Source organism: Typopeltis vanoorti, chromosome 17, assembly GCF_054136105.1.
Source record: "Typopeltis vanoorti isolate ZY-2024b chromosome 17, IOZ_Tvanoo_1.0, whole genome shotgun sequence".
Taxonomy (NCBI): Eukaryota; Metazoa; Arthropoda; class Arachnida; order Uropygi; family Thelyphonidae; genus Typopeltis; species Typopeltis vanoorti.
The window spans coordinates 74,910,742-74,934,888 of NC_143565.1; the positions used below are offsets into that span (position 1 = coordinate 74,910,742).

At 32.1% G+C, this 24,147-nt stretch overlaps 1 protein-coding gene across 1 annotated transcript in view; it reads right to left on the bottom strand.

The window, feature by feature from the left end:
* Positions 1 to 1,874: 1,874 nt before the first annotated feature.
* Positions 1,875 to 24,147, bottom strand: part of LOC150097499 (uncharacterized) — a 193,978-nt gene continuing 171,705 nt past the window's right edge. The window contains exons 13-19 of the mRNA XM_090406938.1: positions 19,593 to 19,796; positions 19,315 to 19,479; positions 15,915 to 16,110; positions 15,634 to 15,790; positions 12,244 to 12,419; positions 10,358 to 10,422; positions 1,875 to 4,229 (exon numbers count right to left, since the gene is read on the bottom strand). Coding sequence (XP_090263064.1) covers positions 3,808 to 4,229; positions 10,358 to 10,422; positions 12,244 to 12,419; positions 15,634 to 15,790; positions 15,915 to 16,110; positions 19,315 to 19,479; positions 19,593 to 19,796 — 1,385 coding nt within the window. The 3' untranslated portion in view covers positions 1,875 to 3,807. The remainder of the gene's footprint in view (positions 4,230 to 10,357; positions 10,423 to 12,243; positions 12,420 to 15,633; positions 15,791 to 15,914; positions 16,111 to 19,314; positions 19,480 to 19,592; positions 19,797 to 24,147) is intronic.

Sequence of the window (24,147 nt, forward strand, 5' to 3'; positions counted from 1 at the left end):
CCATTTCTACAGTTTCTTTACATTCTGGTTTTAACCATTCTTCTCTTGCTTTATCAGTTTCTCTTCTCAATTCATTATTTAATACTTTGTATTTTCTTCTTCCTTCTTCGGTGTTTACATTTTTCCATCTTCTTCTTTCTTCCATTTTTCTTATCATTTCATTTGTAATCCATGGCTTTTTAATTCTTTTCCCTTCCACAAAACCTATCTCTTCAGCAGCTGTTTCAAAAATCAAGTTTTTCAGTTGATTCCATTTTGCATTAACATCCATAGTTTTTTCAGATATAATCTCTTTGTTCCTTTTCCTTATTTTACTTTCCAGTTCTCTGAATTTCCTACCTGCATCTCCTTTGAGTTTTTCTAGGTTCCACCTTTTCTTGCTTTTACCTTTGTTTATTTTCTTATATCGTATTCTTAATTCCATAACTTTGAAACTATACAAAGAAATAACTCCGCTCTTCCAAATGAAGTTTGTAATTTTGAATGATTTCGTTCATTTCAATGTTTATTTAAATTAGACCCTTTCTATTGAAAAAAAATTGGCAAAATTATAATAATAAATATTATTATGGCTGGCCTAGCTGGCCGAGTGGTCCGCTCTCCCACCAAAAGGCTGCAGGTTCGAATCCCGCCGTGGGCATGGATGTTTGCGATTGTCTGTGGAAATGCCATTGGTGGTCGGCGGTAGATGGCGTTGGCGTAGTTGCGGTCAGTTGGTGATTGAATGGTGGAAACGGAGCTGTAGAGCAGGTGTCCTCCCTCGATGAGTCCTTGGACTCCCTGGAGGTATCAAATAATAATAATAAATGAAATAATGGAATTATATTTCGACATTTACAACTAACATTAAAATTCGACGATCTGCTTATATTTTGGTTTCGATAAGACCCATTTTAGCGGCGAAATTAAGCAAAACAAAACTACATGGCTGCTCTTAAAATATTGATCTTTTTATGATTGCTTATAACCACTTTCTTCTTGTCCTTGCTGCAATTGTCGAAGTTCTCGTTGCAAGTTTATCGAATTTTGTTAACTACATTTTGCATGTAACTTCACAGATTTCATGTTTCAAACATTTCTAATTGTGTCTTTTCTCGTATGTGGTCAATTTAGCATAAGAATGAATGCAGACAGGATGCGAAATGCTGATCGTAATGTCAATAGTAAATTTCTCTACGAGTGCACCTGAACTGCCTAACTGTCAGATGCGGCTCTAAAATCGTTATTTCCTCGCCATTGGAATAAATCAAAACTTATTTCATCAATAATAACAACAATTGAAATAATCACTAAAATGTTCTTTCCTGGCTCAACGAAATCAGGAAACATCGATTCTTATACAGATATTTGAAAGAGAACAGGATTAAAATATAAAACAATCGGCATGAGTTCATATATCGTTTCTTCAGTGATTGTTATGTATACAGCAAGGATAGGTGGATGATTTTGTTTTATTTTGGCTGAAGGTCAAGTAATAATAGTTTGTTTTAGGTTTCCAGATTAGTTAATATATATATATCTATTCAATTTTACAGTTGGTTATTGAGATCTTAGTACTTTACTGTGAGTATTATGTTGGAAATGTTCATTCATGACCTTTAACTAGAAGACTCGAAGGTCGTACAGGGTTACACTGACAAACATGAGAGAGAGAGAGAATAAATAGAACATACACAAATTTTAAAAGAAAAATAATTTTTATTCTTTGAATATCTATCTACACCAAATAATACTCTTTTCATATTAATTACATCCAAAAATATATAACAGATTATAACTATCACTAAGAAATTGTAAAACTCAGTCCATATGTGTAACACGTCCATATTAGTAAAAATGTAATATGCATCGATGTAACAATCCACAGGAAAAACATTGTGCTTGGTTAATTTCCTTATGTATCTCTCTTTTTTTTTCATAAATCAAATAGTCGTTCATTTATAAAAAGAAGAAAAAAAAAAGGAGTCTGTGGCAATTAGAAAAACTGCAACAATTACATATAGCAACAATTGGATAAAATTCTAAACTGTTGCAAGGTAACAATGATTTAAATGGGTAGCTTGATTTATACTTCCTGAGGATGCTTCAGCAACCTCAGCAAGTATATTTATTATTCTTAGTATCAAGAACAGTAAATTATTATAATTAAATTTATTATAACAATAAACTTAATAATTTACAAATATTCTACAGGGTGTAATAGTAAATTTGTTATTGTTCTTAATATCGGCTATAATAAAAAGTTTTACCACTCTCGAAGACATGTTTTGTATTTAGTTAATACTTACAGTTTGATTATTAATATCTGGAAGTGTGTGTGTGTGTGTGTGTGTGTGTGTGTGTGTGTGTGTGTGTGTGTGTGTGTGTGTGTGTGTGTGTGTGTGTGTGTGTGTGTGTGGACAAATTTATCCGTCTTGTTGTAACAAACAAAAAAACAGATAAATGATAAACTTTACTGCTATTTATATTAATATTATTAAAATAATATTTAATATTCTAACATCGCTACATTTAGTAATTACATAGAATGCCATTGAATTGCACACTTTTGATTCAACTCCGATTATAAAAAAATATAAAAGACAAACATACAGGCAAAAAAATGCAGGAGATTCCCGTTATGAATTTTTTTACAAACATAATATAGAATTTTATAATCACGGATAATTAAAACATATAGCATTTTAAATTGTCCTGCCAAGCCATCGATCAAATGCAAAAAGGGGAGATGAGAATTAACATTTTGAAATGCGTGTAGATTATTATTTATAAATATTAAAATAATACATTTAGCAGAATAATGTCTAAACAATGTGTGTATGTATATAATGCAAAAAAATGCTAATAGACATTTTAACAATCGCATCACATGTGATCTTAAAAAATAAAATATCTATCAAAATACGCAGATCTGAAAAGACATCGAAACAAGTCAGACAAACTTTAAACAAAACAGCAAAAAATTCGTTACGAAACTTTCTTTGAAGGAGCTAAATTTGAAGACTTCATTACTTACAATAATGTAAGTTAATATATCTACTTCTTTAAGTTTTTTTTATCTTGTTATTCATCACCTTGTCTTCAAGTTGATGAATAACAAGATATAAATTGGTCTTAACACAAATAACTAGTTGTGTATGTAGTTTATATCTAATTCCAATCAGTAATGTTACGTCATGCATTTATTAATTATTGCAAGCATACTTGCGTCACAATTGATGCGTCATCATTCTGACAATTACAAAAAGATATAAAAAATAAATGCAAAAAATAGAAATATGTAATGGAACATCAAAAATTGTGGTTAGCTGTTCATTATATATAACTCAGCAACTTTCCACCTTTTAAAGAATAGGAGATCTTTATATCCATTTCGATTACAGCCTATATAAGGAAACCTCGGTTGCTCGACTCCGGGAAAAAAAACTCAACATGGATAAACAGGCGTGTTTTCAAATCTTCTCTGTTCTCCTATATACATATTTGCATTGATGTCAGCTAATTCGGCTAATAACTCGACTTGTTTTTCTTTCCCTACAGAGTGTCAAGCTAAAGGTTTTATCTTGTCTACACAGAGCAGAATATCACAGTCCATTTGTGCTCATTCGTAGAAAATTCGAATTAAAATATAAAACCAAAGGGTATTAATTACATATTTTCGAGCATGCACTTGTTTGTTCGAGATCTACTAAATAATCCGTTTATATAAAAGAAAGATATCGAAGTTCTTTTATGATATTATCTACGCAGCATAAATGAAGTGATAGTGTTAGTCTCACTATTGCAAAGTTGGCCAACTCATAATCGCTAGAGATTCGTGGTTACGCTGTCTTTATACGAGTAGTTATAATACTCCAATGATGAAGGTTGCCCATTACTTTCTAGGGTCTCTTTTGTTTTTTCTGCATTTCCGTTTTTGACATCGCTAAGAACGGTAAAAATTCCTATTTTGTTCCCTTGATCTTTGATTTCGCTGTGTCCTTTGAATTTCTTCTCATTTTTATCTTCATCGTCCTCGTAGAAGTTTTTAAGTCTATCACTTAGGAGAAACACCACCACGTCAAAACACGTCCCGATGAATATTAAGACTGAAGACATACCGTGCAGATAATAACGAAATTTTTCGCTATCATAAAGCCAACAGTTTCCAGTTTTGCCACATTTCTCTTCCCATACTAAACATGCAGCGTCTGTTAAGGCTCCAAAAATTAAAGGATAAGGAATAAAGGCTGGAATAAATTAAATATAATTTATTTAATAAATAAACTTTGAAAATAAAACTAAAGTAAAAGTGTAAAAATGAAATAAAACAAATAATAAAATTAAATAAAATAGAAAACAAAATTAATTAATTTGATTAATTAAACGATTTATTTTGTAAATTTTAAGGTTACTTTTTAATATTGTACGAGTACTTCATAAAAATATTAATTTACTAACTGTATAGTACTCAGTTACAGTCTTCTGATTATTACAGTTTAAGCTTTAGAAGAAAAAAAAAGGACAGATTTTTTTTTATAAAAAAAAAAAATCTAAGCTTTACGCATATAAATACAAAGTGATCAGAGCAGATGCAACAATGGAAAACAGTCAGCTCTGCCTTTGATTTTAGCCAATCAAAAGTAAGCACTCGCCAATTTGTAGCCACTGTTTTTCGATGACCACAACTGATGCTAATTTCATGATAGTGTTAATTGTGCAATTGTTCAAAAGCTTTCTCCCTGTGCTTTACTGATAATAATCATATTAAAGTTTATTAGTATATTAAAAAAAAAGAATGCGATTCCGCGTATCAATCATTATGCTAAAATTATGTTCATGTTTTCAATTCACAGATATTCGACTACGGCTCGTAATATTTAGTACAATTAGGAGATGATTGGATTCTTCAGTGAACAATAATTATAGAAAAAATATGGACATTTATGAATTCTTAGTAATTCGATTCAACTATAAAAATAATGTAATAACTTCGATAAAGTTGCATGCAACTAGTTTTTAAATAATATTTATAAAATAAATATTTAATTTAAAAATTGAAAACAAAATTGAAAATTGGCATTCTGTCTTAAAATAAAAATAAAAAAATAAAAATCATATTCATCAATGCCAGATCTGCCAAGAGATGTAATTGTATCGGGCCCTTTTTGAGCCGACACAAAGGAGAAATAAATATTTAACAAATAACATAATTATAACAATATACAGAGATAAGCAAAGCTTTATTTAAAGTCCTTATAATTTTATTACATTATATTTTTCTTTCCTATAGAAAAACACTATGTAATAAAATTATTTTCTTTTGTTTTCCTTAGAAACTCGATTTGTTTAAGCCTGATCTGCTAATTATTTTGGTTGGATTTAATTTGAAGTTTGTTCTATTTTGAGAATGGCAATACAGTTACGGAAGTTTCCATATATACCGATAGATGGCACCACAATATTTTACCGAATTCCGCGAATTCTATTTAAGGTTTTTATTTTTATTTATTTGTTTTTTTTTTAACACCCAGTAGATATAGAAACATGGCAAGTTTAATATTCTTCACATATAAATTTATAAAATTAAATAAGTCGCTAATGCAATATAGAACACAAATGTTAGTGTTAATCAATATTTTAAAAAATACCTGAATGAAGCACAAAGGAACTGCAAGTACAGGTAACCCTCCTATAACGCGGTACTTGTACAACGCGGTTTCGATATAACGCGGCCTAAAATTGTAGTAACCCTTGTTGAACGCGGTACTTATACAACACGGTTCCGATAAAAACACAGTCTACAAATTGTAGTAACCCTTTATCCTTTCATATGTTTTCACCGCGCAACTTAAAAATCAAATTTTATCTTCGTTAAATTTGTGTCTACCTGTATCCCGTATGTAATTATAAGTAGCGAATTTATATTAGGGGAAATACCCTTTAGCAGGCGTGTACGTTAATTGTTTACCATATAAAAAGTTTATTGTTGAAAATTATCCTCGTTTCTTCCAGGAAAGTGCATTAAAAATCATAAGTGTGTTCATCTCAAGCTGAGCACTTTATTTTCTGGTGAGGTTACATACAATATGTAATGCTTGATTTTTTGTGTAAAAAAATATTTTTATAGTAAACTGCAACGAAAAGGAAAAACCAACATTGAAAACAAAATTAATTTCTCTCGAAAAAAAAAAATTCAAAATCTTGGATCGGTTCAAAAATTGAGAAAAACGAGGAGTTTTTGCAGGGACTTTGAATTTAAATGAATCAACAATTCGAACAATCAAGCAAAATGAACATAAAATCCGAGAAACTGTTTATTGCTGGGTCAACGATAAGTGCAAAGCGCGTTGCTCGTGTACGCGATATTCTAATGGAAAATGGAAAAATCTGTAATGATTTCGATAGAAGATTGCACCTCAAAAGAAAATTCCTATGGATGGAAATCTTATTAAACAAAAAACGCTCAAAGTCTATAAACATTTATAGTGCAGACCAGGTGTTCAATGCGGATGAATCCGGGTTATATTGGAAAAAAGTGCAAAAACGCACCTATATTTCAAAAAATGAAAGATCAGCTCCTGGATTTAAAGTTTCCAAAGATAGAATTACTCTACTGTTTTGTAGTAATGCATCAGCTGATTACATGACAAAACCAGTGTTTATTAACAAATCCTCGTGCTATGAAAGATTAAAATATGCACTTATGTTTATTTTGCCTAAAACATTTATGCATTACGTGCAATGAAGCTTAATTACAATTTGTAATTTTTATAATTTTATACTATGTATTTGTGTTATAGTTTATGTTTTCTTAACTTACATGAATTACCTGAATTAAATAAAATATATTATTTTGTTGGATATGTCATTGTTGTTTATATAATTAAAAAAAACCGATTTCGGAACATAACCCTATTTTCTATGTGATCTGAGACTCGCATAACGCGATTTATATAACGCGGTATTTCTGCGGAACCTAACATCCGCGTTATACAAGGGTTACCTGGAATTGTAATAGAAACTGTCCTTGACCGGACATTATCCTTACAGGCCTGAAAAAGGCCAAAAAAAAAAGAAGATTTCACTGAATAGAACTACATGATTAATTGTGCAATAATCTAACGAATATTGATGACATGTTTTCCTTGAAAAATAACAGGTGAAGACATCCTTCTAAAATTTAAAGAAAAAGCTAACTTAAGGATAAAAGTATTGCAAAACTCAAAAGATATCAAAATAACTTTGCAAATAAAGATATGATTTCAGCATCTGTTCATACTCTGAAGAATCCAGACACAGTTAGACACGCTCTTCTAAATGCACCGCATATTTCCAAAGCACAACATGTTAGAAATTAATATTTCTATTTTTAAGTCTTGGGTGGGGAGAATAAATTTTAATCAAACACACTTAAAAAAAAGTATGGAAGAAAAAAAATGTTTTACCTGAAATTTATAGTAATCCTAAACAAAAGGGATTACAGGACTTCTGATAGCATATTAATACCGTAATGGCAGAATTTTACTTATGTAGCACCCACTCACGAAAGGGTTTTCTGAAACATTCGTACTGTGGGTGGGTTAAGAATTTTTTCTTCTTTTTTTAAAATTAATTATATATATTTTTGATGTTTTAACATATTCCGGAAACTCTTCCCCAGAAACTACACATGGAACTTTTGCAATCCACTTCAGGCCCTCAACAAAGAGCGATCTCACACCGGGCGATGATATTCATGTCTCACTTAAAGACAAGAATCCATACCCACTGTTGGAATAGAACTCGCAGCCGGTTCGATTTGAAAGTAGGTATGCTAATTCAGGCATTCTTTACGTTCTTTAAGGTAAAAATATACTGAAGTTTATGTTTTAACAATGCTATACATTTATTTATACTAAAAAAATTCGATTGAATCTTAATATAAAAAGCAATAAATGTAGTGAATTTATGTCACTGCTTGAAATAGGTAAGCAAATAACAGTTATTTCAATTCTACTCATTATAAGATACGGTTAGCATGTTTGTGTTGTAAGTTTTCTCTCTATATAATTAAGCAAAGCGTATAGAAACGTTAATTGTGTAGAACAGTAGTTCCCGACCCTTTCCCACTTTTGTACCTCTTTTAAACCTATTTCCATAAAATGTACCCCTTGTTTTTAAAATAGCTGTTTTTAAATCCTGACACTTTTGTTCAGTGTCTATCTTAATGTAAAACAGCGGAAATGGGGTAATGAGTTGGGAAAGGAAATTACTACACTAAAAGTACAAACCACAGATTTAATTTTAATATTCGTAACACAGAAATAAGTATAGCTTCATGTCAAATATTGATAATGATGATCAAGTATTTAACAAACTTTTGATTTATTATTATTAATAATATTTATTTGTGTTATCTGAAGAGTCTGTAATAATTGGTATACAGATCACTAACCGATTGAAACATTGTTGGTGAGATCGGTGAGCTTGCTTTGACGCACTTAGTTTCTTGAAATCAGGCTCAAAAGATGCAAGATACAGGTCTTAAATCCGGACTTGCATTAAGCATGTTGCGGTACTTATTTTTTATGAAGATGTAAGAAGAAAAAGCTCTCTCTCTCTCCACTTGTTCAGTATTAGTAAATGGCAAGAGGTATTTGAGTCCTTTCTCACTGAGCTGTTCGTATTCCTCACTGACATCTACCCAGAAGATAATAAGCTGCTTTCTTTTAGAATCAGAATGCAAAGAAGAATCGGTTGAAAGTTCGATTAACTGCTCTTTTTTTTAATTGATTGATGGATTAGCTTCTTTGAAGAATTCTTCATTGAAGGGATCTGCAATCCAATTGTTTTCTTTTCCACGTTGAGGGAAGTACTTATAAAAGGACATTTTGAGATCTTGCAAGTGACTAAAAATATTCTCTTTCACGTTTTGGGATAGGTGCAAGTCATTCGTAGATAAGACGTTGTGCAGAGTTTCAAAAACCTCAGGCTGAACTCTTTCAATAAACGCTTTCCAAAAGTCCAGTTTTTTTTATAATCATTGACTAAATTTTGTTGGTTGCTTTGAATACAGTGATTGAGCTTTGAAGTTCCAAGTTGAGTTTGTTTATTTCTAGAAAAATATATGATAAATATGCAAGATTTTGATGCCAGTCACTGTTATGAAACTTTAGAGCAAGTCGGAAACGATGGTCTTCAAAAAAAAAAAAAAAAAAAAAACCCTGGACTTCATGTCTAAGTTCAAACAGGCGTGTAAGTACTTTACCAGGAGATAGCCACCTTACCTCCGCATGCAAAAGTAATGTGCTGTGAAGGCTGTTCATTTCTTCCCAGCGCTTTAAACAATCTGTAGTTTCGTGGTTGTGACTTAATAAAATTTACAACTTTCACAGCCTCATCAAGAACGTATTTTAGTTCACTAGGAAGAGGCTTGGATTCGAGAGTTTGTCTATGAATGCAGCAGTGACTCCATGGTACATGGGAAGCTATTTCTTTAACTCGGCCGCCATTACTAATTATTTTTCGTGTACCCCTGAACGGCCCAGCACGTATCCTCGGGGGAACGCGTACCACCAGTTGGGAACCCATGATGTAGAATTATATCCTTAATAATAATGCCATTAATAATAATCACGTCTACTTAATAAACAAATAGCAAAAAAAAAAAAAAAGCAAGAACAATAAAAAATGGAAATGTAAAACTGTATGGCAAATGATGAAAGCAATTATTATCACCGTAGAGAATAAATTTCAATTAAGCGAAATAAAATGGGGAAAAATACCACTAAAAAGCGAAAAGAATGATAGTGCCCGTACCGGGTATATTGGTTTTAATTTATATTTTGATACAATTAAAATTAGAAAAAGTATAATCTTATTGCAATTTGCTTTAAAATTATTAACTAAATGATTGCCACACCATTTAGTTAATGATTATGGCAAAGAGAACACTTGGCAAATGTCTTTTAAATCCATTTGTCTGTCATTAAAATGGAATACTTCCGATTGACTAAGTTATGATTAATTATTTTACAATCTTGAGAATTAATTGACAGAGAAACGGTCAAAAGAAAAGGTAACACGAAATAGTTGATTCCGGTGGAAATTTGAAAACTCCTTCAAAATATATTCCACGATAAATCTGACAAGCAATCTAAACATCGTATGTTTCAAGTAGTATCGATTTATATTCGGAACGTACAAGAGATTATTTAAAAAGAAACTGGATATAAAATGAATTGATAACAGAACAATATATATTATTAGAAGGCAATTTAATACGACACAGTATAATACAATACTTTTATGTAGAATAAAGGTTTAAAAATAGGCTTCATAAATAAAATAAAATAAAAACACGTAAACAGTCAGTTTATTCTAAAGTGATACTTACCAAAAAGGGATATTATAGCTTCAAGCACTCCTAAAGCTAAACTCTTGTCTTTCTCATCCACGCATCTGCAAGTAAATATTTCAATTGTAGATAAACGATCATTAACTATTCTTACAATAATGCATAAAATATGGTGGCTGATTTCATTTTAGCACTAAAATACATCAGCAATACTGGTTTTGTTACCATAATCGCGAAACTAAATCTTGAGTTTGGATATAATAATTGTTATTATTGATATTATTTATTTTGATATCCTAAGTCACCCATCAAATATATATTAAATTAGAGGGGAGAAAAGGAAGTTTTCTGAAAGCCTTTTCTAGAAACAATCATAGTGGTTATGGATAAATATTTTCTTACTTTTATTTTCTAATTAGGCTTAATGATTTTTACATTTACTTAGAGTTTTATAACGAACTCATATAGTTTTCTTTTAAAGTGTGTGTTTAATTCTGCAAAAATCTAAATGCTTATTATGTTTTTTTATGTTTTAAACCTATTTTAAGCTTTTAAAAAACAAAGTTTTAAATTTTAAATCTGGTAATTTTTATGGAAGGTCGAAGGAACGCAAGGATCCTTCATAATAGTTTTCAACACAAATTAAGTATATTGTTCACATACGCTGAGTTTTGCATCCCGCAAAACACACCAACTAGAACAACACATGCAGTTAACAACATAATACGCTAGCCTCGTAACCATGATGGTTTTGACTTCTATTTCAAAAACTACCAAACCGATTCGAAGCATTTGTTCCCATATGTCAATATATTTCGCATCATTATTCTCCAGTAGAGCCTCCGTAGATCAGTCGGTATAGACGAAGCCTTTTGGTCGGAAAGACCTGGATTCGATTCCCGTCCAAGACGTGAGGAACCTTTATCTGGTCTCTTTCGACTAAAGGTGAGTTAACAGATCTCATACGGAGGGGGGGGGTTCACCAGGAAAGTCAGGTTTTTCGTCCCTCAGAACAGCCAAACCGGCCCCGGTAACACACGCATCTACAGACATAGAATACACCGGAAAGCACAGGGCCAACCACCTTATCCTCGAACCGGTCTCGGTTTCGAATCTTAATATGCCATGACTAGGCCTAATATACGTAAAAGGAAGAAGGAGAAGAAGAATTTTCTCCAGTTTAGCATTATGTTCTTTAGGAGGGATGAAATTATACTTATCTTTTTTATCTTTATACTTATATATATAATATTCATCCAAGTTTGATTTGCTTCCTCAGTCTTAAGTAAAAGGCTGGTTATATTCCACTAATTCGAGCCCTACCCAAGGGCCTATGAGTTGTGGAAATACTTTCTGAAAGTGAAAGCTGTGCCGAACAAAGCGGCCTTTTGCAGCTGCCCAATTTTTAATCCATCTAACTCGAGTGCTTCTAGATGTTTTTTCAATGTTTTAGGGACGTCGCTTAAAGCACCTATAATTATGGGAACAACTTTCGTTTTCTTTTGCCAGATTCGTTCAACTTCGACTTGCAAATCGCGATACTTTGTAATTTTTTCATTTTCTTTGTCAACAATCCGACTATCTCCTGGTACTGATATTTCGATAAACTTAACACCCTTGTTTTCACTTTTTTCAACCACTGTTATATCGGGTGTATTACATTCCAAGCTTTTATATATATATATATATATATATATATATTAGTTTAATGAAATGTCTAAGGATATTAATATTAATGTCATGAAATGATTTATTAATTTAATAAGAATGTTTTAAAATTAAATTTCATAAACGTTTTCTTAAGTTCTACTCCGTAATATGTAGAGATGGTGAAAAATATATTCAGACTTTGATAAGTGCTTATTGTAGTCTTATATTTTCATTTTAAATCTCTTCCTTAAAAATAAAAACAAATAAATACACACCTTAAAGTGATGAGAGCATTGCCAACGCGAGCGGTGGACGAAAACATTTTGCTGACGCTGAGAACTATAATGTAAGGCAAGAACATGCCACATCCCTCAGGACAATAACCTCCAATGATATTCGAGGCGATGCTAGTTTCTTCAGTGTTTTCGCCACAGGAACATTCGGTGAATATCTGTAAATATTAAGTAGTAAAACAGGTGTTATAAATGAAAAGATAGTGGAAAATTTCGTGCTATGAATTCAATATTTATTTTTCTTTAAAAATTAGAGCCGGTTGTTGTTAGCATCCATATAACGTAATACATTATACACGTTAATACTCAGCTAGGAGGAAAAAACGTTCACAGTTTAACTACAAAAGCAAAGAGTTGGATTTCAGCCAATCTTTCTTTAGGATTGGACGTATGTACTGACATTTTTCCTTAATTTTCTAATCATCAAGTCTCGCAATGAAATACAGTGGAATAAATGAAGGTATTATTACTTGGGAGGAAATATATCGAATGAGGAAAGTAACTGAGAAGTATATAGTTTTATGTCTGATTACAGACAATAGCTAGTTTAAGTTGAATTCCAACAAACATTTCAAAACATTCTCTACGTGCTGAAGAAAGGATATGCTGTATTTTTAAAATTTAGAATGCTTAAACAGGAAATAATTCGCATGATGATTTGCAATTCTGGACTCCGATGTTTGCATTATACAAACTGTAGGATTAGTTGCATATAATCTCAAAAAGGGGTTATAGTTCTTCAGACGATTTAGATAAGAATAACCAGACAAATAACCAGTCCAAAGGATATTTGCATCACAACTATGTTATGACCCTTTGGCGTGGATAAACAGAATATTTCAGAGGTCATTGTCATGTTAAAAACAAGTCCCAAGGACAAAGTCTGTGTTTGTGAATTGATGGCTGTTGTTACGTTTTGAGCACTTAGAAAGGAATTTATTTTCAGTAGAAATACTTTTATTATATATTATTTATTCAAAAAAGGAATAATTAAATATATAAAACTCATACCATCATATCAATGTTGTACTTGAATATCGCTTAGTTGTTGGAGAGTTTTACCACTATGAGTGAAACTATTTTATTTTGCGATGCAATTTTCAATATTATTTAAAAATTATATGAGATTCTGTCTAGTCTTTGCTTCTGAACTTTTCCTACTACATGCTAAAAGTTTTGTTAGGACCAAACGTTTCAATTAGACAATCTCCGGTTTTTTTTTATGTCAATACTTCTGTCATTTTCGAAATCTTCTCTAACACTACGGATAATAATGATGGATCCTTAAGTTTCCAAGAGATTCTATTTATCCTTGTATTTCGTAATGATAATTTCTAAGATAAGGTGATTAGCGCAATGTCTATAAATACACTTTGTATGTGAAGTGCGCGTATGAGTGTTCTCCTGGTGGTCTGCCTGAATGCGGTGTGAAAAATCTCGACTGAAAGCGGTTTGACTCACTTTCATCTGAAAAGTCCTATTATATGTCTTTAGAGTCCTAGATAGGATTCGAATCCAGGTCTTTCCAGCAAAAGGATATCGCCGAAACCGAATTAGCTATGGAGACTCCGGACGCTGTAGATAGTTTTCAGTAATTAAAAAAGTTCAGTTTAAAGATATGCTTTGTGAAATTTGAGAAATGAAGTGGAGGAAAAAATTAAATCTTCAACGACAATTATTACTAAAAATTGTGTGTTTATTTAAAAGTAGATGGCATACTCGTTATTCGAATGGGTTTAAAATAATATGGACCAATTAATAAAAACATTTCGTTCACATTATAGCTAAAGTATTATATAGTCTCGCTTATATCAAAACTTCTTTATGAACTATATTAAGTGTGTTTTCCCCCCGAGAGCATATATATGAAGATCGTTATTGCTGTTAACCCTAGAATAGGATAATACTTATATCTGTCCTTGTAAGAAACAGCAGGATCACAAATCAATGCTTGTAGTTCGCAGTGCTTGGCCTTGCAATTTGAATCATGCACCTCGTTGACTCTCTTGAAAGGGAGAAGGCATGTCTGATATCATATACACTCGCAGGCACCGTCTTAAGTTGATGCATTGCCTGATTCGTTTCTATCGCGTCTTTATTACAAAAACAGAATGCGTGGTTTAAAATACCCGAGGCTATGTAAAAAGAACAGATTTTTAGTATTTTTAATACTCGCCATTTATCGCTGTAATTTCAATTATTTTTTTTTGTTATAATCTTTTTTTTTTTTTCAGCATGGTGAAGATAAGTTAGTCCGTCTTGTATGGATGTAATAGAGTTCTTCTTCAGTAAAATTCGTCTCCCCCCCTTACCCGTCAAATTAGGCAAACCAGCCAAAAACACAAAGTTAACTTGGATAATATACTTGGTTCATACCTTTAATGGCTTCGAACACAATTCACGATTTGAGAGTCTACAAAGAAACTCAGTACAATATTTCTTTTCCTAATGTATGTACTGGCGATATCTTGAACGCATGTTTATTTGTTTAAATGTAAATTGCAACAATATCATGGAGGAGGTTCCCACCTTTCTGTTCTCTCCACAAGATGCTTACAATTACACTTCTTCCATATTCATAGACCTCTAAACATCTACTATTGTTTTTTAACTTCTCACGATGAAACGAGGAGATTGAGCATTTTTGTTAAATCCATCTTCTATTTGAATCTTTAATAATGGAATTTCAACAGCAATTAGGCCTCTGTATCACGTAGTGCTCAATATTGGATGGTTCCAAAAGTGGTGCTAGTTTTATTTGCATACAATTATTTTTCTGTGAGGGCGCTACAATCCTTCAGTTCATCGAAATATAGGAACTACCTTAAAAGAGTGCTCATTTATTATTAACTAATTTGTTACCCTAATATGATGAGGGATAAAATTAGATTTCGTGCTGATAGCTGATATGGACCACCTCATTATCAAATTACTTTATTATCTCTGATCTCTGTCCTGTCACTCTTGCCTCTACAAATTCCCACGGTACTCGTATTATTCTTGTTGACTTGTTCATGTCCCTAACGACGTCGTTATGTACACCAAGACTCTCAAAGACATGATTTAACCTTTTGTTTTATCAAATGGTTTTTCTGCATCTATAAATGACCCGAGTGGGTCATATTCCTTGCCTGACCTGAAAGCCGATTATTGTCTCTCATATCTCTGTCCTAGATTTCTTTTTTTTTGTTCATAATCGTTTATAAATGTCCCATTTGATATTCAAGTTACGTGATGTTATCTGTTTCATTTTTCACGTATACTTTTTCGTTGTTTAATTTGCATGTTATTCATTCAGATTTATCCATGTGTTTTTATCTTTATTAATTTTTTTAAAAATCATGAAACTATTCCACTTAATGTTTTATTTACCGTTTGGTCTTTGGTATCATTCTGTTTCGTGTAGTTACTGCATCCAGCATAACAGGGAGAAAAATACGTCGAAACTCTATCTGATCCGCAAACAGGCTCGAAAATAGTTCTGTCACAACTGCATTGATTATTACAGCTGTTGGTGAGATTCAGAAGCCTAAAAAAGAGAATTAGGTTAATAATAATATCATACAGTCTTCTCCTTTATTCTATCCAAAGAATTATCCACCAATTTATACATGTTATTGCAAACGAAACTTCCTAAAAAAGCAATTACTTACCCATTGTTTGCAATGGATGTTCCAGGCATTTCTAATGAAGGACATCCCATGAATGCTGCCGCTATTAATCCAAATATAGTAAAGAATTCCACCAAAACCATATATCCAGTAAGATAACGTGGTCTTGGTTTGAATTTTCTGATCACCACACCGCCAAGTAAAATCCCAACTAACATTGTCACAACACTTGTCGAGCCTAAAAAATTAAATAAATTAAAATAAGAAATAATCGAGTTCCGACCATTGAGAAAGTTCCAGAACGAAAAAAAAAAAAAAAAAACAGCAGAAAAATGAAATAAATTAATTAGATAATTTTTGTTTCTTAGAGGGGATAAAAAAAAACTCGTGAATTAAAGACTTTTTACTAATAAATAAATAAAAAAAATATAAAATTGAAGAATTTATATTTTCATAATCAATGTACGTGAAATCAGAAAAGTCAGAACAAAGTTATCTGTGCATGTTTGTTAATACTAAGTGTTTCAAAACGAGTTTAGCTGTTAAAATTAAAATTTTCCAAAGAATGCTCTGCTACCCATTTGAGACGGATTAACTTGCTTGAAAAAAAAAAAAAAAAAAAAAAAAAAAAAACGACGAAGACAATTTTCTTTTCGGTGAGAATGAAAGAAAAAGAAATATTCTTTCATCTATAACATCTATTTTGAACTAAGAAAAATTTGTGTGTGTGTTGTCGCCTACATCACAATATCGTAAACACAGAATTCCGTGCCATTTATTTGCCTTCAGACGAACCGAGGCGAATAGTTAATACAAACTGGGACAGCACTGTCAAACACCCCTTTAATTGACCCCTAGGCGTCGACCAGAGGCGAAACCAATTGCATCGTGCTAAAGTGCTTTGCATAATGTGTTTACATCTCTTCGTACACAGATGCTCCAGGTCATCTGTAATGCACTACAAAACATTTTCTTCGTGTAGTAATGTATCTACCGTAGGGTTTTTACAGAAATCTAGGTGCCTGAAAAGTAGGTTGATACTTTTTAGAATATAAGAAGCCAACTGTGTTAATGACGTATTAGGTCACACTTTTACTTACTCATTACACAAATAACGTCTGTCAACTACGTTACTACCTTTTGAGAAGATTAAAGTTTATTTATCTCTTTGTGATTTGTCTCGTGATAAAATAAACACCTTTTTGTAAAGCATGAAAAATAAAACCGAGCTGATTTCGAATGAGTTTTTTTTTTTTTTTTTGGAAGAACCCTGATTTCTAGGATATACATAATAATGATACAGGGTTCTTCTAAAAAAAAAAAAAAAAAAAAAACTCATTCGAAATCAGCGCGGTTTTATTTTTTCATTGTAATGTATATCCTAGAAATAAGTCACTGAAAATAATTAAATTATAATTAAGAAATCAATTGGTTTAAATAATTGCCCTCGAATGAAAAAATTAAAGAAAAGTACCGTTCATAATATCTATTGAAGAATTTAAAATAAAAAATTATTTGAAAATCTCAATATTTATGGTAAAAAAGTAACAAAAGTAAAGTGAAAATATTTTTTTTTAATAAAAAATTAAAATTTTAAATTACAATTAACAAATAGTTAATGCAAAGAAGCGCAATATATTATCTCCTATATTAAGAGTTTGACCTTCGTAGTTAAGTCGATTTCTTTCGGCGATGCACTTTGGTTAAAAAGACTTGGGTTCGAATCCAGTCTAAGACACGAAGAACTTTTATCAAAGCTTTTCAAAAGAAGGTGAGTTAACCGGTCTCATACAAAGGTGGCAGAGCATTTTTTTCCAGGAAACTCGGGTTTTTCATTCCGCAAATTTGTTTTTATTTCTCAATATTAAAAGGTTTACTCTGAAACGTAAGATTTAGTTCTTCAGGAAAATTTAGGATTTAGTTAAATGTCTAAAGTAAATAAAGTAAAACTTCGTAATTACAATATCGATATCTAACAATTTATATTTTTAGCGATATAAAAAGTAAATTAAGATTCCAGTTGTAGTAATTTTCAAGATATATTTAGTTTCTTTATAGTATGAAAAACGTGTGGCTTAAGTGATCTTTATAGCTGAGTGGAAAGATGTGGGTTTGAATCTGGTTGTCCTCGACACAAGCAGAGGTTTGGGATCTTTTTACTCTGTTGAGGTAAAAAGATCTTCTACCTCAACATTTATTACTCACGTAATAAATGTTGAGGTAGAAGCATCCAGGTGGATAGTGTATTTTTTAAGCTGGAAAGATCGATTTTAACTCAAATTAACTCAAAACTTGGATACTGAATTAGACTGAGAGGTGACCATTACGGAAATGCAGGTTAAAATTCTAAGGATGTTTAAGAACTTTAGATTTTTCTTAGACATCATTGGACAATGTACAAGAAATTTGAAAAGTCCAAATGAAACAATGCAGCACTACATGATAAAATCAAATGTAAAGTAATAAATATGATACGGTTAATAAAATACACATAGCGGTCACTGAATTAGAAATTTTATTTTATTCAGTGGTTTCCTTATAGGCATGCGCTGCCAGAACCGATCCTTTTCCATTTCATGCGCTTAGTTCGGTGAGATATGGGTCGGACACAGCCTTCATTAAATACTTTGGTCAGAAGAAGTTCTGTTTTTGTTTGTTTGTACAAGCTTCTCAGACAACGACGATCTTTCCTAACACTGTCTTAGAACCATAGTTATAACCCACATTGCCTCTTAGACAAGCAATGTGGGTTATTCTTAGACTGACTAAACATTCGGGATATCTCACCTTTTGAGAAACTAATCAACTCTGCTGTTTTCAAAATCGTGGCTCCAGTCAGACAGGCAATGTCCTTTATCGAACTCTGAATAATCGTTTGTTTTTCCCATCGTGATCAATATTATTAACAATTACTTGCCAGCAGCATTTTTAAATAGCTGCCTAAAAGACGTGGTGATGCACGTGATCAAAGGTTTCTAATTTAGTGACTAAATAAATATATGTATGTTAATGAAATGCATTAAATTACTACAACGCTATAATACTGTTGCAAAAATTACTCTAGATAGTCATCACGCTTTTTCTGAATCGCTCTTATGGAAAAATTTAAGCCAAAATCATGAGAGCGATTCAGTAGAAGCTGGACACAATACATGTTTAACAATACACCGTATTCTTCACATTCTTGAGAGATGGAAATCAACAGAAATAGAAATTCATAGACAACGAAGGATTCGATTCACAAAAGAATGTATGAAACGATGCAGAATAAGATAATAAATATGGAAAGTTTACAAAATAAAACTACAGTTTCCTTCTAAAATCAGAGCAAATCTGAATTTGAGGCTTATTACGCATGTAAGGAGAAGTCAGAATTTAAATGGAGTATTTATTGTATAAAAGTATGTTAGAATATTTAGTAATTGTCATAGTTTTATGTTACCTGAAAATAAATTGGCTGTCGACGCTGACTGACGATATTGGCTTTCCATGTATTTTGGCATAAATACGTAATATCCCAATAACCCATTGATTTGGAAGGTAACACTTATGGTATGACACACCAAAATAGGATTTCGTATTACTTTCTTCACTGCTTGTGGCATATCTAGATACAGATTAATATAAAAATAGGTATATGATGCATAAAAAGAACTAATCAAATCAATTCTTGAGAAACTTGGATAAACGACATTATTACCAAAATGAAATTCGACTAACCTTTGAATCTCAGGGCTGGCTTTTCATCCTCTTGTTCTCCTGGAGGTTTTTTTTCGGAGACGGAGCTTTGCGAAGGAGATTTAAGATGTTTTGGAAACAGGGCCATTGGAATTGTGAACAGTAAAATAGCTGCCGCTAAAATTAGAAAGCCTATCCACCAAGCTCCTATCCATCGAGGATCCTTCCTTGAAAATCCTGGATCATCTAAAACAATAAATAAATGCAACCAAAATGTGTATCATGAACATTTATTTATCAAGTTAGCGCATTCAATATGTAAATATTTATTTTGTATCTGCAGGTGTTAATGTCTCTTGATAGTTCATTACGTACAGGCTGATGACGCAAGGGTACTAACCAAGTTAAATTCCACGCTTTCTTTCTTATAAAAAATGTTCAGACGTTTCACCAAAAAGTTACGAGACTATTTTTATCTCTAAAATAGGGATATTCCTCGGCATCTACCCCTTGTTATGTTATCCCCTTCGGATGATGTATTCCATGTTTCTTTTTCAACGTAATTTGAATGAGATTTTACAGTGTTCGCACTTATTGTTGAACACGTATAAATCCTTGAAAAACTCAAGTACATCCTGTGTTTTTTCTCTTTCTTCAATCGTAACGGTGTTATTAAATATTTTCCATTATAACAATTAGATTTGGAAAGAGAGATAAGTTGCCACTTTTTGCAAGAACTTATTGCGCAGACAAACATTAAGTAGGAGCATTGTAGTGGTGCAGAAACCAATCCACTTTGGATATTGTTTTCGCCTCATATTTTACCACAGAAATTTCAATCCATATGAATAGAATGGTTAGTAAAATAAAGTCATCATGCATCATTCCATTTTTGAACTTCTTTCTTCTTCAAAAGTAAGTTTTAACAGCTCAAAGATCACACAAAGATAACAGCTCAAAAACAACTGTGGCAGTTGTTCTCACTTGGATTAAGAACTTAATACGCATGCACAGTTTTCTGAAGTCTTCAAAATCTTTGTTTGCAACGAAAATTTAAAAGAGGATTTAAAAGAGGAACACACAATCTAAATAAAAAAAGATCCGCTGGAGAGTGGAGGGATTACAACAATAATAATAATATCTAAAACACTGGTATTTGTTGAATCTCACGAAATTACAAATATTGAAGAAATATAGCACGTAATCAAATGGCTCATACTTTTCGTATTATGAGCAATACTGAACATGAAACATACATTGACATGTCAGGATAAGAATACAGCAGTTCTGTATACTTATCTCAGCATATCCTTTCCTTAGTACTTTTTTTTCGACTGGCTTTCTTTTTATATCTGCAGAGCATCTGTGGCATGCTGGAAATAAAACTGTGTGGTACTGAGTTCATGATAATATCACGTTCGTGTCAAAATTTCTTGCATTTTCTCTTATTCTGAGATTTGGGAGTTTGAACGTTACTAGGACCTCAGATCACACCATTCGAAATGAAATCCAAACCATTCTAAAAACAAGAAATTTGTTTTTTTTTTCTTCTTGGTAAAAGCCTCACTACGTGTACATGTGCCATAATGAATTCTACTTGAGTCTTTATGTAGGTTGAACTTTAACGAATCCAAAAAAAAAAAAAAATTACCATGTTTCATAAACCTGAATTCTACCTATCATGTTCCTTTGTCCATTTTAAATGCAAAGCACGCATGTTTTAAGTCAAAATGCTTCCCCCCCTTTATTGAATGATCGATAGGCTTTCCAGTTGTTATCCATTATATCAATCGTTGGGCTACTTGCTATGACTACAATTTTCCCCTGACGGTCCAGTTTTATTTTATTTATTTATTTATTTTAATTTTGATGTATCCTAACGATTTTGTTGTAAGAATAACTTATTAAAGTTATTATTACAACGGTATTCAAGCGATCTTGCTTGATTTTCGGCAGATATTCTTTACCATAGATTTCCAGGTTCGTCTTTATATCATCGCTCTGTTTCTTTTTTTTTTCTTTTCATTCATTTTCTTTCTTTCGTTTTTTGTATGATAATTCGTCTTGTTTCAGACAGTAATACCACTGTTAGGGTATAATACCACTGCCAAAACTGGCAGAAGTTCTCTGCCGTACTCTATCCCTTATCTTATGAAATCGCTGATAGTCCTGGGCTCAACTATCATTGAGAGTTAAGAGTAAACCACTCATCGATCCTCAAAAATTAGTTAGGGATGAAATAATTTCGTTCCCCTAAATCGCGTTAAGAGAATAAAAGGCGTTATACGATTTATTTATTTATTTTTAACTTGCATTGGATATACATAATGCATTATGTACTCAGCTGTTATTATTTCATTAACGCTGAGACTGAGGCTATATTTTTTTCTTATTTAAGAGAAACTCAACTATTCGAAATAGCCAGTCTCCTCATTATTTACTGAACAGATTACCAAACAAACAATTCCGTCCTTTTCATTCCTGCATTTTAATTCAATATGCGAGATAAAATTCCTTCATATTTATTTCCAGAAATAAGAGACTAGAAGTATTATAATGTAACGGTGTTTTTCATTTCTCCCACACGTGACCTGGGTACGGTATTCAAGTACTAATCCTTGTGTGTTTGAGATATGAATAAAGTGACAAATGGATGGTGTCAGACGATGGTTGCAGAACTCCTCATTCCAAGGCAAATGCAGTCTTGATCCAGCAAATCAAATCGAAGGGACTGACAACAGACAATCAATTAGCAAACAGACATGAAACGTTTGGTTTATGTTCTGTCTGTTTGTTGAAAACAAGCTGACACAAAAAACCGCTTCTTTTTTACAAGCATTAATTGTAAAAAAGCAGCACACATTGATTTTATACGATCAGGCTTGGCAGAAGAATTATCATTCTGCAAGTAGGGAGATATTGTAAGCTCTTGACCTAAAAGGAATAGATATTCTGGTCAGGAAAAGAAAATTTCGAAAAAGAGGTTAGGAAGAATTCGTATGCTGAAGGACGGTTTTTGTGCTTGTGTGGTTGGACGGGGTAGATAATATGTTTCACTACTCTACCAATCCCCATGTAAATCTAGAAAAGCGTGGTTACTTGAAAAGATTACTAATTTTCGGAAGGCTGTTTAATTTTAAAGTGGTTTGAAAATGATGAAAAGTAATGTTAATATTATTTTATATAAAAACTTTATTGTAAATAATATTTTATATATATATATATTCTCTTGAATGTAGGACAAAAAAAGATTTTTAAGAAGTAAAAAAAAATTATTAAATGGCAGCCTAACTAACAGATTTACGTGAAGTGTCCTAAATTCGCCTCGAAATGGAAACAATCGTTTCCAGTATGGCCTCGCCCATAATTGGGTATAAAGAATTTATCACGTCCTTGATACTCGCAAATTTGTGTGTGTGTGTGTGTGTGTGTGTGTGTGTGTGTGTGTGTGTGTGTGTGTGTGTGTGTGTGTGTGTGTGTGTGTGTGTGTGTGTGAAGGTTTTCGCCAAGAAAAGAAACAGGTCATCATCTAGAGTATTACAGTAATTTCTTTAAAAAAATGGTTTATTGCGTTAGGACCCTTTTGTTGCCTTAATAGCCCTAGAACATATCATTAGCTTGGCTATTCCTAAATAATTTTTTTTTTTTTTTGTACATATAAGTTGAGACAATTCAGGTCTTTTAGCATGATTTTTATCCTTTCGCTGAAATTTGATAAGACTGTTACCTAAAATATAACAAATAAATTTTATTTTGATCTACACTGGACAACATGGTTTATCATGTTACATGTCTGAAATAGCATATTTCTGACGCACCATTTTTTTCAATTGTTGTAACATATTTGCAGCAGTATACCAACACTACAAGATACTTTCTGCCATTGTACGTGGGCATCTAAAATTTTTCGATGGAATTCAATGAAATTCGCATTTCGCATTGGAATTCACATTCAAAAAAATTTCCGTTTCTTTTTATCCAATAAGAACTTTAGAATTTACGTGGTTAACAGAAAATTATTAAAATACATCTATACGTGGGCGAACACCGCAACAGAACTGCTGTAAAGAGATTTATAGAATGATAAGTTGTGGGATTCATCTGTCAAGACACGACAAGTATTCTAAGGAATCGTGTGTTTTGTGATGCACCCATTTATTCGTAGAGTTCGCTTATAAAATGATACGCTGAAATGTTATAGTAACAACGTATACACGTGCTCATGTTATTTCTTTCGTGTTCTGTTACGATGTAAACATAAAATCTTCATGTAGGCGAAATTGGTGATTAACAAAATGAATTTATACAAATTTCTATTCTCTGAATTAAAAAAGTTTTTAATTAGTAAATTAAAAAAAGTTTTATAAACCGACTACTTTCAACTATGAATATTAAATAGAAAATCATGTATAGATACCAGACTCTTCTACAATGGTATACACCAACGTTTCTAAACCTTTTTATGTCCAAGGACCAGTAAAATACCTAAAACAATTCTACGGACCACTAAGTTACGGGGGGGGGGAGTGGCACGATCCGCCCCAGGTGGCACTTTTTTGTCGTTTAAGAAATCATTTCATACTGTCTATAAAACAGC